The 16,666-nt window shown below is 37.4% G+C and overlaps 1 protein-coding gene across 2 annotated transcripts in view; it reads left to right on the top strand.

The window, feature by feature from the left end:
• The window catches only part of JPH1 (junctophilin 1), an 85,469-nt gene that overhangs the window by 46,831 nt on the left and 21,972 nt on the right, over positions 1–16,666 (top strand). For both annotated transcript variants that reach the window (XM_075705711.1, XM_075705710.1), the window contains exon 3: positions 9,873–9,991. In XM_075705711.1, coding sequence (XP_075561826.1) covers positions 9,873–9,991 — 119 coding nt within the window. The remainder of the gene's footprint in view (positions 1–9,872; positions 9,992–16,666) is intronic.

Below are 16,666 nucleotides of genomic sequence, written 5' to 3'. Positions count from 1 at the left end.
AATTATTTTGTTTGCCATTATGTTATAGATATTTTTTCAAGCCTCCCCAAAACTATTTTAGATTAAAACTATATTCCATGGCCAATGTATCCTTTCTGTTCTCATTTGTTATGAAGATTTCAATTCCATACTATTATTATTTTTATTATGAAAAAATGGCAGAAATAAATGTATATGCTACAGCTTTTGGAAGAGAGAAAGGTGAATAAGCACCAGGCCACTAAACCTCTAGTTGTGACTTTTTTTTTAGTGTATTTTCCTCCATCAAGCACAGTAATGAAGTCTTTGAATTCGGATACTAGGACTATAATCTGCCAAAGTTGCTTAGGAAAAGCATGAAGCATACTCCTAGAAGTATTTATGATTGTGGAGTTTATCTTATATTTTTGAAGCCAGCAAAACCCACAGAATTTTAAATAAATTTTCCCATTTTTCCTGTAACTTCCTGTAATGTAATTTTCTTGCACCTAGTGTGTTGCAAGTTATCTATATTATGATGTGAAGAGAGAACAAATACTGGTTTTATATTATGTATGTTGCTCTACAAATATTTTGGTATTCTTTGCTAAAGTATCTGTAGCACTGTGGACTTTTTTTTCCCTAACTTTTTTTAAAAAATCTTATCCTTAAAAAAGCAGACCAACTCTGTATAGAGGAGAGATTAAGAAATACATTGCCAAGGAGAATGTTTGACACAGTTTTCATTAATAAGTTTACTGATTAATAGAGCTTCTAAAAGTTTTCTAACTGGAACTATTCTAACAAAAAATAATTTTAAATATATTGTTTTCTAAAATTTTACATTTGATGTCCTATTTTCTGATTTTTTTTCTTATTCTTACATAGTGATTGAAAGAGGTAAAAATCAGTAGAAGGATGAAAAATATTAAGATAAAGTTTTTAAATTGAAAAAACCAGTCCATTTTGATACAAAAATAACTCCTAGTCTCTTCCTGTAAGCTGTTCTTATTTTTCATCTAGCTGTATCTCTGAAATGATGATGTGTTGTTGCTTTCTTACAAGCAGAGTCTAGAAGAGCTGCCAGATACTGGTGCTGATGATAGCAGTTGTCATACCTACTATTTTATTTCAATTGTCCCAGGCAGAGAACAGTTTGGGAAAAAAAAAAAGCATGGCAGGGGAAAAACGCAATGCACTAAACGTACCTTGGAAATTCTCTCAGCAAATGATCACAACAGTCCATGTGTTCCCATTTCCTTGAGCAGGCTTGCTTTCTCTGTGCCAAATCTTTATTACATGGGGTTCTTTTTCCTTGAAGCTCGTATTTTATGATGAAGGGAAGAAAAACATATTTATCTCCTTTTTTTTCTGTACTTAACTATGTCATCAAGAGCAGCTGAAGCTCAGATGTGTATCTATTTTTTTTATGCTTCCAGCTAGATTCAGAAGCTGTCTTCAGTCAACCTATATAATTGGCTTTGGTGATTGGAAACAACAAATTGTTTGCAGATATTCTGTTACCTCTTCCCCAAAACCTCCTGTCTGCAGGAATTAACATTATGGGGCCAGGGAACTGGAAGAAAATATTGCTCACTAAGGAGACTTGGTAATAAAATAGTGTAGGATGTAATCTGTCCTATAAAGTAGGGTAGAGAAATGCACATCAAGATTTATACTTTTCTCTAGATGTACTTAACACTTAGTGACATGAGAAGGTACTGGCAGTGAATTGCCATTGGCAAAGCTGGGGAAAAAACCCTATGAGCATAGTATACAGAATTGTATTTTGCCAAAAGTGTAAGTTGCCCCACAGGAAAACTTGCTTTCTGCTTGAAATGATGCTGCTCATCTTGCTGAAATTGAAGACTGTGCCATCTTCAAGATTTCTGTGCGAGTGGTAGGGTGAAGTACAAAAAATATGAAAGCAAAACTTCATTCGTTCAAGCTCCTGAGAGAATGATGGATAAAACTGAATACATCATATGAAGACCCAGCTCCATTACCCGGGACAGATTATCTGGCATACGCATAAATAATGCCAGGCTAGTGGGACACCTCAGGTTAGCGAGAGTACCATGTAAATACAACTTCTCTAGTGATGTTTAACAGCAATCTAAAACCACTTTTTAAATTCCGACATCACATGTGAGTCTTTTTCCGAACAGGTGAGCAAGAGTGAGGGCCTGAAAGACAGCTTAGGGAAATTGAACTAGGTTATCTCAGTTGTTAAAAGTGACTTTTCAGCATTACCTTCTTTTTGGGATGTTATCCTTCATTCACTAAAATTTTTCTGAACTGCTGAGCACATACATGACTAGTGTAAGTTACAGAAATGTGTACCTTGTCACCCCTGAGTTACTGAGTGGTTCTGGTTTTATTGGTGTGGACCGTAGAAGTCTAAAGGAGAATGCAAACAGGTTCTCCATCTTGCCATAAGGCAGCGGCCGATTCCTCAACAAACACATAGATTGGTGTTTGCCGTAAGACTGTTCATATATTCCTACGAATATATTCCTACGAATATAGGCACAGCAGAGCATGTTCATGCTGACCACTGCAGGAGTCTAACATCCACATAGTTCAGAGGCCCAAACTCTGAATAGTTCAAGTTTCTTATTCTTAATGGAGTGAGGGGAGTGCCTCCAATGAGATGATCAGAGCAGCTATGTCAGATGTCTGAAATACCTAATGTAAACAGCCCCTAAATCATCTAATCTCACTTCCTGTAAACAAAAGGCCATGTCATTTTATTCTCAGAAAAGGGATTAAAGAGGACTTTTAGTAAACTGCATAATATCTTTTTAAAGATTTAGAAGGATCCATCTTTTTCGCTGTAAAATATACCCAAAACTTTTCAAAGTTGACTATGCCCAAATTCAGCTTCTAATTGTTGGACCAGTTATGTCTTTATCTGAAACACTGGTCTTCCCCATTTTGTCTTCACCATTTTCCACTGTCAGATATCCATGTGTACACCATGATAAGTGGATTCTCAGTGTTTCTTCGATAATGAGTAGATATCAGACTCAAGAAGTTTAAGTTAAAAAGTTTTCTTTTTACAACCTCAATTACTCTGTGGTCCTGACGTTTCTTTTCCCTTCTTGAGACGCAGATGAGCTGGGCATTGTTCCGTTAGTGGTTTTATGGATTCTGGATTATGTAGTACAGCAAGAACAAATTCCTATTTATACTTGATTTTCATCTCTACATGTATAAAGACCACATTAACCCTTCCTTTGCCTTACTGTTTTGTGCTAGTGTTGGGCTAGCCAGCATGATCTCATACTCCTTCTGTACTACTTTCCATGACAGTCTCCCATACTGGCTAGATTTTTTGTTTCCCAGTGCTCTGTTTCAGTACAGTTAAAGGCAATGGGTTTTGAAGTTGTTATCATTCAACTTTAGGTTAGAGCAAAGTGTCCTTTTGGGGTTTTTTGGAATCCAGAAGTTGTGTAATCTGCCAACTCCACCATAGTATGTTTTAGCTTGTATTGAGACATTATAAAAGTAAAATACTAAACACCTCTGGAGCAAAAATGAATTCCTAAAGTAAAATGCACGTATCAACCCTTTTCTTTGATGTCTTCTGCATTAAGCTTCGAGATGTGTCAGAGAGTTAGCTTTTAATCCATTTTGATGTGCCTTATTAATTCCATGTAATTTATGCTGTTGTTTAATTATGTTGCCATAGGGTACAAAATCAGAAACCTTGAAAACAATCCAAGTATGTTAAATCAAGGCAATCTAGATAAGGTATAGGACCCATAATCTTTACATGTGTATGAAGTGTTTGGCAAAATCTACTCTTTGTTAAAGGATGATGTCTGGCACTATATACTATTAGCCTGTAAATCTTTATAGATATAGACCCGGTTTATTTATGGTGTTATTTATGCCCAGGACTGACATCTGGCTAACCAGTCATCACCCCCAGGTTATTTTTTCAAGTACTGAAATCAGGTTGGCCGTTTGCCAATTGTAAGGAATTTCCTCAGTTTTTCAGGAATTGTTAACTAAAGGTAAGTATTTTTTCAGTTCTTCTAATATGAGTTAGGACCAAAAAAACCTGAGAAATGGATTTAGTCTGGGAAGGAGTAGTTTTCAGAAGCAAAATCCATTAGGTAAGATGGTACAGATCAATGTGCCAGCAGTATGTACACAATAGATCTGCTTATGCTTCGCTACATGAGACTGTAATTACTGGTAGTACCAAGGTAGTCCAGTTCCAGTTCATGAAGAAGGAGTGGGTGGTTGAAACTAAAATCTAGCAAAGCACAAAGGACATTGATCAAGTAAAGCACTTTGAAGAATTTTTAAGTTCAGACTTCTTGATTGGGGACATGTATCTCATTTGGTCAATTCAATGTGTAGTTTAGGAGCACTTTAAGTTTCTCACTGACATGAAGTTCTCGTATTGTAGTATCTGTAAGTCAGGCTTTTTCCTCTCTCTGTTTGTCTCTGAGACTCCCATTGTTTGCTGGTATTCAGTGGCATACCCTCACTTCCAAGGTATATTACAGCAATGAGTTGCTGAGAGTGATGAAGCCAGGAGTTCTTAGGTAGCTCTACACAGTTGTGCACGTATGTATTTTTAATCCTGCCATAGCAGAACATTGTTTTTCACCCAGTATTATCACTGAAAGAAGCTGGGGAGGATGAATAGCACACTTTGTAAGTGCCAGTCTCTCACTTGCAGTGTTAAAAAACGCATAGATGCTAGATAATTATCTAATATTCATTACTGATACATAATATCAGAAAAATATGGAAATAAAATGGGGACAAAGAGAAAATTAAACTACCAAAGAATCGTTCCTTGAAGTTTTCCTCTCCAGCTCCTCTTTTCCTGGAAATGCTATTGATCTCTGTAGGAATTTTATCAGAGCTTGGTTTTGCAGAATTGAGCCTCCAACAGGTAGAAAGAAATGTAAAAATGTTGGAAAGTTTCATACCTGGAGAAAAACAACAAAATATTCTTTGCTTTCTAGAAAAATCACTGAATTTTAGAATTTAGGAAGATGGGATTGTTTTTTAGAGAATTCCAGTGTCAAAAAGGATGATATGGGTAGTAACCCACAATATGTAATGTTACCAAGACAAACCTGATAGCTGTCATTAATGAAATATCTCTCTGAAAACTTCATGTAGGTTTAGCCTTTACTGATTTTTTTTGGATAATATGGAAATCTGTTAATAAGTAACATTGTTAAGATTATTAATTTAGGATAATTTGATAGGAACATAATTGTGTTTCATATGTTTGGCAAACAGAAAACAGAGAAGATTACTCCTATCATTTTAAGAAATAGGAAGCAAGCTCCTGGAAAGCTTTATGCTGGAATCACTGTGTTTAATATAAGCTGAAAAATGAAACAAAGTAAGCATATGTTGCTTACATTTTTAGTTGACTCTGAATGAGGTAGCATTACAAGTGCATTGAAGGATACCGTGGAAGTACAAAATAATCTGGAGGGTAATGGACAGTTCTAAATGGGGTTTAAATTTAGATAAACATTACATAATGCATTCCAGACACATGGCATTATATATAAGCATTGTTGCTGCAGAATGCTAGATAATGTCGTTTAAGCTCTTCAGCCCTCAATACTCCTCCTTCCAGTCACTTTTCAGACATAAGTAGATAGAAATCTGATTGTAGTATCGCCGGAAGGGGAGATTGCTTGTAAGAATCCCCTGACTGTGCTTATAATCTCTTGAGTGTTGCTAAGATGATGTTTATGTTTACCTACCCAACCACACAAAAAAGAAAGGTATCGGTAATCATATCAATTGTCCCACAGTCTAGAAAGCTTAGGCTTCTTTCAAAATCAGACCCTGATATGAGTCCAAATAAAATTTCTAACAATAGCAAAGTTATTCAGTTAACCATTGGTCTTCCAGCCCTCGCTTACTGACAGCAGACTGGTAAATACAGGGACTCCACGTGCAGTCACCTGGTACCAACACTGCATGAGCTATAGCTCTGGGTTCCTTCTTAATGTAACTACAGTTTGATTCCTGCCACAGATACAACTTAATGTTGTCCCTGTCTTGACTGCATTTACCACCACTGTGGACTCATTAGTTCAGTGGTAGATTATCCCTCTAAATATGAATTGGTTTTGTTTTAAATACTTCAATTTTATATTGGTTTGAAAGCTTTCAAGAAGATTTGAGAAATCACGGAATATTAATGGTAGGATGATACTTTCAAGCAGATATGCATGTAAAAACACCTGGCTGTTCAGAAGTTAGTAATTTGTATTATGTGTTACAGTCACTGAGAATGAATTTTTGTTCATCTAAAAGAGAAATCATTAAAGGTCCTTTGCTATGGGTTAGAACCTGAACACAGCATTGCACAGCAGGTCACTCATTATTTTCCCATACTGTTTGCAGTCTGTGGATTGCTGCCTACTTCCCTGCATAGTTTCTATTTTGCTGCTGAAACTTCAGATTGACCCTTCCTGGAGAATGTGTGGAACAGCATGCAAAGCCTACTGCAGCCTTTTTCTTGGCTGGGGGAGAGGAAAGGAGACATATTTTTGAGTTTTCTCTTTCAAAAGTTCTCATAAAGATTTCTTGCTGCGGCAAAAGATGTAGAGCTCTGTGGGGAAAAAAGGCAATTCTCAAGTAGATGGTGGTCATTCAAATGTGGGTCATTTTGACATGTAAATTTCCATGAATATTTACTGATAATAAACAAAACTTCAAGACTTCACAGTGACGAAATTACTCTAGGAATAAAAGGTAAAGAAGGCTTTCCCAAACAGTGTAAAGCATAAACGGAGCAAATGGATTCTATTTCAGTGGGGCTACCCTGCTCCGATAGCTCTCCCTTATAAACATTTTCATTCAAAACTAACATATTTCTCCATGGTCTCTGATAATAACACTCTGATAGTGTTGGGGTCAGTGCAAGGCAGAATAAAACAAGTACAAACAAAATGTAGTGCCAAGCACCAGTAACTGTAAGCAGGTAATTTGGAAAAAATACAGTCAAATGAAGTGTGGAAGTCAGAATAAAAAAAAAAAAGGAAATTAAATAGCAACAAAAAAATTATGTGTCTGACACTTATAAGTAAGTGTGCAGGAAGTGAAAGAAATGTCTGAATATACAGTTGCAAATTGAGATAATAAAGTACACACTGATGAAGTTAGCCAGTAAAGCATCCAAATGCCAAGGTGGTAAACAGCAAATAATGCAAATAATGAAGAGCCTGTGTTCACAGGCGAAGCACAGTGCTTCTGTTCTATGCAGAAGCAGCGGCTCCGCCGGTTTCTCCTGTCCTTTTCACGTTTGCCATATGTCGTGGATGATGCTTGCTGAAGAGGCCGTCAGGGAATCGTCTCAGCCCAGCCACGTGCGCACACTTCTGTTTGGCTGGTCGAAGGCCTGCTCAGGAGCATAAACACTGTTCTTGCGCCTTACCCTCCGGTGCCATTTAGTTCCTCTCGCTGCATCATCTCTCAGCAACAGTACAGCACTGAGGCTCTGCTCAAGTGTGTCGCTGAGACATGCCTTGGCAGCGTTCACGTCTGAACAGTCGCTCCTGTTCTGGTCTGCTGGGACTTCTGACTGTGAGTACAAAAGGGGCAGAATAGCAGGAAGTGCAAGTTGGGAAAAAAAAAAAAGGTGTGAGATAAGGCAGCCAAGGAAAGCAGTGCTCATTTACCTTCTGTTCCGTTGGCTTCTTCCTGCTGTGACTTGCTTCTGCCCAGCATCATGTGATAAAGTTTCACTAGCTTATTACTCATGTCACCATTTAATTCCTTAACTAATTGATACTGCATGTTTGGATAGGATGTGTGATTTGCTTCTTGAATATAATAATATAGAAAATTCACAAGCATCAGTAAATAACTGTACTATCCAGGCAGTATGTTTTCCTGATGCTGATAATTTAGTATATTAACTTTTAAAATGTCTATTGCAGCGGTGGCAATAATATTAGACTATTTTTTAATGGGAATAGTCTGGTTGTTCTATCATCGCGAAAGGATGATCAGTGTCTAGTTTCTGTATGTGCAGACTACATTATTGTCTCACAAAACAACGTCCCAGTGCTAGGATGGCTTCATTAAGTTTATGCTATGTAGACATAATTATGCAGCAGCTAAGAATAGCTCATCTAATTGAAAATAATGATTATAGAGAAGGAACGGGTTTGATTACTGTTACTAAGCAAGCACATATGATACAACCATTCATGAACTGCACAGAACACATACGGGATTATACGGTGTATTTGTTTTGATTAACAGTTTCTTTCCTCCATCGTGAGTACAAATCAAAGGTGTTACTGCTTATTTGCTCATTATCTTTTTTCTCAGAAACCTAGAGGGACCTGCGAGAAGGCAGCATGAGCTGATATTTATCCAGTAAATTATGACAAGCTAAGCTTTGAAATAACATTCAACATTTATCCCCACACACATTTTAGGGAGGGCATAACTTAAATAAATCTTCTCCAGGCACCACAGATGAAACTGTCTATGTGGGGTTTTTCATGTCTGTGTTTATACTCGTACCCTACGGGATTAAACGTCCTTTTAGAAATGCAAAGTCTGCCATACTCTTAATCTCTTGGTGCTCATTCTGGTTAATGCTAACATTTAATTCTTGCTTCATCTAAAACACATAGAACTCTTCTTTATTCCTTGAAAATAAAACTCAATTTTTACTGCGAAGTCGTTGAAAGTTTTCATATATTTGATTGCTGTTGATTAGTATCACCAGGCACATGGGATAAAAGTTGCTGCTGCTGTTGTCCTCTTAAGTAATTTTTTTCTTACTTAAGGGTCAGTTTTCTACTAGAATGTTATGAGAAAATTCCTGAGATCATGTAATTTAATATATCTGGTTTAGAAACGTTATTAATATTTCTAAAGGCTCAAAAAACTCTGCCGGTTTGCCATGATTAGCTACCCCTCTGTTCTAATGAACCATTTCGTAGCTCTAGGCTATGTGCTAGTGCTGTAGAGACACAGAGAGATCACTGCCATCAGGAATTTTTAAAGAGATGACTGTTTAAAAAATGAAATGGGGAGGGAAGATGGGACAAATAGTGATGCAATCCTGCAGTAACGCAACTATCAGTTTGCACAGTCTGGAATCAGAGGCACTTGCACAAGCTGTTCTTGAGGCTTTTTAAGAAATAGCGGAAGGAAAAAAGTGGAAGCAGCAGAGGGCAGATTACTTTACGAAAGGATTCCAAACTGTTGTCTTGACTTCAGAAAAGTTGCCTTTTCAGATAGTTTTGGATTTGAAATTCAGTGAGTTACCAGAATTTAAAACTGTTAAGTCCCCATTTATACAAATGCCCATTGAAGCATCAGACACATTTTCCATCCCATTCCTTTCCAACATGGTCTGATTGTGGAAGACATTTCTCATTTTTTTGGGCCAACATACCTCAGTTTTGCCCTTCAAAAAATTTTATGTGGCACCCAGCATTGGACATTAACTTTGAAATGTTTTAAAGGTAAGAGCATTCCACAATCCCCTTGACCACCATGTATCATGGTCTTACAGACCACTCTTTAGGAGTCAGCGTGGTGGCCCAGTCTGACCTTCTGTACACATTCTGGTAACATGTATTAAAATCATAATCCCAGGTTTAGTCAGATACTATTTTTTTCCAGTTAGAAATTTTAATTATCAGCTTGGGCTGTAAATTGTGTACCTACAAGTAAATGTGATACAACGGTAAGCAGGACTGAAGAACTGAGAGGAATAGTGCATTGATTCTGAAATACTTGGGCTGATTTGCAGTTACAGCAAGTGGGCATAAGAGTGCACTATACAGTATAGTGTATGGTAGCTGAGGACAGTAGTCCTTTGCTCTCACATTATTGATGCAACTCATAAAAGACTCCTCTGCATATAAACTGTTTTCTACTCTGTACAGAACTGCACATGCAAGAGCTAAAGCTGATGCTGCGGATCAGGCTGCTCAGGCTGCTCGCCAGGAATGTGATATTGCAAGAGCAGTTGCCAGAGAACTTTCACCAAATTTCTACCAACCAGGTAATTATAGACTGGGGGATTTGTGGCTAGGTTTTTTCCTTGCAGTGAAAGGATTCTGTGTTAAGTTAAAAAGTTTATTTCATTTTTAATGTTGTCATTTATACAGAAACAATAGTCGTGTAAGTAATGAAGAGCGTACATTGCTCAAGGAGATTTTGGTTTCATTTTTTTAATCATTTGGTGATTATTGTTTTATATAAAAACAGTTGAGTGTTGAAAAGTCAGTATCAGGCGTACAACTTTGCCTTAAATTAATAGCTTTCTCAGGATGGTGTCAAAGACAGACTTCAGAGAACATAAATCAACAGAAGTTTGGGTTATTTCTAGAGTGTGTTTATCAGGGGAAAGATCCTTAGTTTTTTTACTGTCCAAGGGAATTCTTGACAGTCTTGGTTAGCCAAGGCCTGGGTTCTGGAGAATGCTTTTACCATTACACATACATAACCTGTGAGGGAATCTTCCTCTGTTATGCCTGTGGTGCTCTATGGAACATTCGGCCCATACTCAAGATATCACAGAATTAAGTCTGTGTCACCTATATCAACATTGCAACCCATTTTTACTTGTCACGTGCTTTGGAAAATTGCTATAAAGAGAAGCAAAGTGTTTTTCTGGTGTCTTTCCATGAGGTTAATATTTTTGTGTACTGCTCTTCAGTTTAAGATTGAATAGATAAAATGGAACTCCACTTGCCAGTTTGATGTATTTTCATAAGTCTGTCCTTTCTTTCACCTGTCAAATGGGTTGAGTCATATCTTGTTGTTACTTTTCAAGGACTTGCCTGCACTTCTATGCTAATATAGTTTATAGCTCTGAGATTCACTTTCACTTACCTTCATCTTCTGCACATCCTTGTTTCAGACACAAACCCCTTTATCCTTAAACGTACCCATATGATGGATGCAGGCTAATATCATGACCCACAAAATGAAAGAACAAGAACATTCTTCAACATTATCTAACAATCCACCTATTTCCTTTAATTTTTAGTGTAAATGACTACTATATATAACATGTACTAAATCGTTACTGTCATTTAGCTTAAAGAATACTTGTTTTCTTCTTTATTCCTAAGTATTTAGTTGTGGAGAGCAATCTGTGTGTTTTGGGGTTGAGAGGGTTGGGGCACTCTTTTTTATTTGTTTAGTGCATAAGTCAACAGCTGGTCACCTCATGCAGGTTAGAATCTCCTTTACCCTTCTAAGTCTTGCAACCTTTCTTTGTACCCATCCTGATATAAATTCATCTTTCTTGAACATGGCTGTCCAGAACTGTAGGTAAAGTTCAACAGAACTCTTTCCAGTAGTAAGACTTTACTAGCTTTAAAATGGTATCATAATGTACCTTTCACTGTTGGAAATTACCTCAGTACAACCTCTCCTGTGGACTTACATTAGTGGCCCATACTTACTCCTATGATACCCAAGTCTTTTCCTTTTTTCATTATTTCATTCTTCCATCAACTGATGAACTCCCAATTTATAGCAGCAGTTCATCTTATCAGTCATAAGTCAAGAAGTCATAAGCTTAGCCATGCAAAGAAGTAATAACAGGCACACTGTCAAAGGAAAGCTTGATAGAGAATAGAAGTAAGAGGGAATTAAAGCATTTGGAATGAAAGTATTTCAAAGCTGCCAAGCCCTTGAAATAAAGAAGTGGCTAGAGTACTCGAGAGAAAATGGAAACATCTGATGGTGTGAAATTTGACACCAAGAAATCCCCCAGATCAAGAATTTGTTAGGTGTCTTCTTTTACTTCCTGCCACAGGGTATGAACTAGCATTGCTGACAAATTGGTTGAGATATTGGGGAGAGAAGGTGCGGGATTCTTATTTCCCTCTCATTTAAAACTTTTGTTCCAATGACAGAAGGGAAGAGTTTGTATCCCTTCCCCAAATGCAGCTGTATATGTGTACAGTGATGTAACAAAACATTTCTCAAAGTCTGCTTACTCTGTTCTTTGTGTGGAAATGTCTATCAGCTAGCTACCTATCAAAAAATAAATACCTCTCTTGGAGTCTAAATTTTAAATTTCCTCATTATTTTCAAGATGGCCAAATACAGCATATTTGTAGACATTTGAAAAAAAAATTGCTATTCCCATTGCTTAAGTAACTTTAAGATGCCAAGATGTTAACTAAATTTCTATTATCTCAAATAAGCTGCAGCAAAACACCAGATTCATACATCATTGTGATCCTTTCAAATACCATCATGTCAGAGATACTTTCCATCCTCAGAGTTCGCAATGCCTTTTTCGGATACATTCTTTCTGAGTGGTACCAGTTCACCCTGAGACTCACCTGTACACATACTTGCTTATTTAAGTATTTCCCAAGTGTCATGCTATGAGTTATGGGACAATGTTATCATTAGCTTTTGTCATGTATGGTAATAAAATAGATAAATATTTTTAAGTATTTACATTCATTCACAGAAACAGCAGTAAATATCTGCTTTTCAAATAGCATTTTTTATGTGTTTGAATGAAAACAAGGTAACCATTATTGTTTCCTAATAGCAGCTTCTCAGTTTTCTTCTGTTGCTTGAGCTTTTTGTATTTACAGTACCTTTATAAGTTTCTGTTAGTGCTACTAAAAGGTAATGATAAGTATTGTATCTCAGTCTCTGAAACTATAGTTAAGAGAAAGCTTTCCATTGTGCTAAATTGTCTTGAAAATAAGTTATTGGGGGAAAGTGTAATTTTTCTCTCATTGCTTGAACTGCTTAGTACAGTAGGCAAGTATGCTGTCAGCAACGAATAAATGTATGTAGTATATTAACAAGTCTCTTGAAGGAAAGAGAGGGAAAAAAAGTGAAATACAAATACCTCTCTGTAAACAACAGTTAAGCATTTTTTTTCCTGCCTTAATGAGTAATCTCTGCATTACCTGCAGCCTAACTCCATTTGAGCATTTGAAAACCTTTTGATAAAGCTCTTAAATTTCAGATTCTTAAAAAGCAACCTTCTGGGCCATATAGCCTAGTATTACACACAATTTATAATTACAGTGCATATTCATCACTCCTTGTACCATGACAGTCCTTACTCCACAATTACTTTCTCTCCTGTTTCAATTTGGTGTTCATTAAGACATTCATCAGAAGCTGCCAAGAGGTTCTAGCTTTGTAATGTAGTTTAAAAGGAGATTGAAAGGAGAACAAAGCAGTAGGAAGCAAAGCAGCATTCAGCGGGTGAGAATAATAATGTCAGTCTGAGTCATGAATATTGAGGTACCGTAGAAATCTTGAGATTTAGCTTTCCCAGTAATTGATTACCTTAATATTTGCATGTAAGGAAAGCAAGTATGATTGAAAAGGTCAGTGCCATGGTGTAAGGTCTTACAAGGTTACAGGGAGCCGTTTTCCCTAAGCTTGTTCATGCTACTCTCAGGCAAGACCCTGCTGCTACTTTTGCTGTAGGAGAGATTTGGCTAGTGATTAATAGCTATGAGGATGGTATATCTTTGCAGAGCCCTGCCCACAATGCTATATGTTTTGTAGATTTAACAAATGTTGCAGTCTTTAGAGAGGCCATGCTTTACAGGCCTTTTTATCACCAAATAAAACAAGTTTTAAGAAATCCCAGCTCTGACCTGTTTGCTTCCTCCAGGCATCACTAAACTTGCAGATGTGTCAGAAGAGAGCATACCAGGACAGGAAACAAATGAAACCTGAGTCATATCCTCATTCAAGGGAGTCGTCCAGGGACAGTTTGAGATTGTCTTTGCTTAGAGAAAAACAAAAATGCCATTTTGTGTCTCTTGTTAAAACCTAGAGAAGGGCAAATGACTAATGGGAGTGCTGTATCAAAGGTGTAACAGAAAAGAAAGGCTTTTGACACCCAGTAAAAAGGAGGAATATTGTTCTATGCTTGTACGAGGTTAATGGATGCTTTGACTTACCCATTCATTCTAAATTCTACAGGCCATCTCTAGGATATAGACTTGTAAACTATCAGGAGGTAAGCTCAAGTATAAACTTGCACAGACTGGACATAAGCCATAATTGTATGCATATATATCCTGCAGCAAATGGATACTGCTCTTTCATTCAGTTTGAATGAATAACATTTGATTAAATGAAAGAGGGGTAAAACTATGCTGCAGGGTAAGAGCAGTCTGGGCACTTTACCATGGAGCAATTAAGGTCTGGAAATTCAGATCTGAATTGTTTTATGGCAGGTTATTTGTCAGGCCAACCAGCTGCCAGGCGAACATACATGGCTCACCAAAACAATTCATCCAGCCTTTGACCTCCTAAACAAGGCAAGAGAGAAATCAAAGAGCTGTTTATCAATTAACACTCTCTAAAGAGATGGACAGAATTTCTTTGGGTGAAATACATGAGTAGTGAACAAAGATTTTCTAATGAAAAGAATAAGAATTTGTCGTTTTTTAACAGCATTTTTCCCTGTAATGTTAGGTTACTGTTACAGCATCAGTATTAACATGCTGAACATCACTTGTTTCAGAAATAAGCATTTTAAGCTTATGATAAGGCAATTTCTAATGGCCTCTAATGTGTTTTCCATTCTCTCTTGACCAGTAGTGGGTGTCTATAGCCTCAGAAGAAAACACATCCTTCCCATCTTCCTCCTCTCTGCCATCTCCACCTCCTCCAGTTCACAAAATGCAAACTCCATATGGACAGGAAGGAGAGATTTCTGCCTGATGCTAATTAACTGGAATGTACTGGCTAAATGCATGTGGACCAGGCCAGATATTTTTATTTAAAAAGCCAATTACAATGAACATTTTGCCTGATTAGAGTTACAAGCCATGCCATCAGTTGGTGCCTTAAAGCATGTGGAAGCTCACTAGTTATTCTTAGTCATACAAGAACCTGTTCATTTTCTGAAATTATTCAACATACAGCTTCATCATCCTCATACAACTGTTGTTGGCATTCTTGCTATGGCATCTTTTCTCTACAATTGATTGCTTCCTTCCTCTTTCAACACAACTCTGGAGAAGCCAGAGCCTATAGGAGTATCCTAAGGCACTTCTGTTTTATCTAGCAATCAAAGGAAGAAGGTTAATTAAAAGTAAAGGTATCAGTTTCAAGCTTTATTCTTGTTCTCCCCTTTCTTTTTATAACTCTTGTCATACCAGTCTTCGCAACTTGACTTCCAAATTTATCGCCAGTCTCACCAAGCCCTAGGTACAGATGCCCCCACAATTCCACATCTTTCCTTTTGCCCAGCGTGAGGCCCATCCAGCTTGCTGGCAGTCTGCACCCATCCTGCCGCACTGCCGTACACGCATGCTGGCTCAACCCACTCCCCAGTGTTCCTGAATGCATCTGGGACGAGGGAGTGTGCTTGGGAGAAGGCAAAAGGAATGAGTGGTTGCAAAGGAGTAGCTTTAATTCTTCAAGATGCTTTCTCAATCTCTCCAAGATACTTTTGAGTCACATAAACAAACCATTTGCTTAGGAAAAAATGCACATAATTAGTTTTGAGCAAATTAACTTTTAAAACTAATAACAGAGAAACAGTTTCCTGTAGAGGGATAAAGCTGTTACAATCACTGTAATTTTCACAGGCTTCCATTAAGTACTGAGCTAGTTAATTTGCATCTAGATACAACTTGTGGTTGCCTAGTAAAGGCTACGGGAAGCTAGCTAGATAGTCAGGCAACTAGCCTGGACTGGATTCAGTGCTGTCTCGGCTGTGTTGCTATCTTGAAGTGGCTTCTTGAATTCTAGCCCAGGTATACCTATCTGAGCTACCACCATGGGAGTGTTAATTACGGGTATAATCTGAGAGAAAGAGGTCAGTGCTACCGTAGAGTTTTAATTGCCTCCTTTCTCCTGTTCAGAATTGTTCATTTGCTCCCAAAAAGAACCATTCCTTCCAGAACACAGAACCTGCCCACTGCTGGCCTGCTCCAGTATATTTATATATTGGTCTGTTGCACTGTCCATCAGCCGAGGACAAGATGAAGTAGGGTCTATCACATAGGAGTATTATCACAGTGTCAACATTTCCATTATAAATCCTATTTATAACTGCATCATAAATATTTGTTCCATGTTGAAACTCAGCTAACAAGGTCTGTACTGTGAGAACTTTCCTTGCAGTGCTAATTTTCACCAGAGTATAGTGATTTATTTTGCAAGGATTTTATTATACTAGTGAAGGCTTAAATTATGTTGAAAAAGGTTAGGTTTCTCATGTTATTTTTTTAACGTGTGGTATGGGTTACATTAGCACATCTCTACAGCTGTACTGGTTACAGTGCCTTGTACTACTTGACCATAAGCAGTTAACGCTTGCTGTGGGCTTTTTTGCTGATGTTTTTATAGGAAATGGTGAACGAGAGATGTATTCTAGAGGAAAAGGTAGAACGTTAGAGAAAAATAATCTTCACAGCTGCATTCTACGTTTGTCAAGGCCAGAGAAATAGATGGCTAATATACATGGCATTTTATTCCAAGAAAGTCTGCAAGACTTAAGACTTACGTAGAAGTAGAGAGAGTGTAGAGAGGGATCTGAAAAGAAAGATGTTATTCAGATTATAGACCTGAGTAATGTAACATAGTATTGTTCAGTATGATGTAAAAGATCATGCCAAGAATTTGGAGGAGATGAAGATTTCTGCCTATTAGTCTTGTAAGTTACTCACTCAGATCATAATCTGAACAGGAGTCAAACCTGGAACTGAAACACAGC

The sequence above is a fragment of the Pelecanus crispus genome, chromosome 2 (assembly GCF_030463565.1).
Source record: "Pelecanus crispus isolate bPelCri1 chromosome 2, bPelCri1.pri, whole genome shotgun sequence".
Lineage (NCBI taxonomy): Eukaryota > Metazoa > Chordata > Aves > Pelecaniformes > Pelecanidae > Pelecanus > Pelecanus crispus.
The sequence above is the reverse complement of the archived record's forward strand: the minus strand, read 5'-3'. Positions and strand labels throughout refer to the sequence as shown.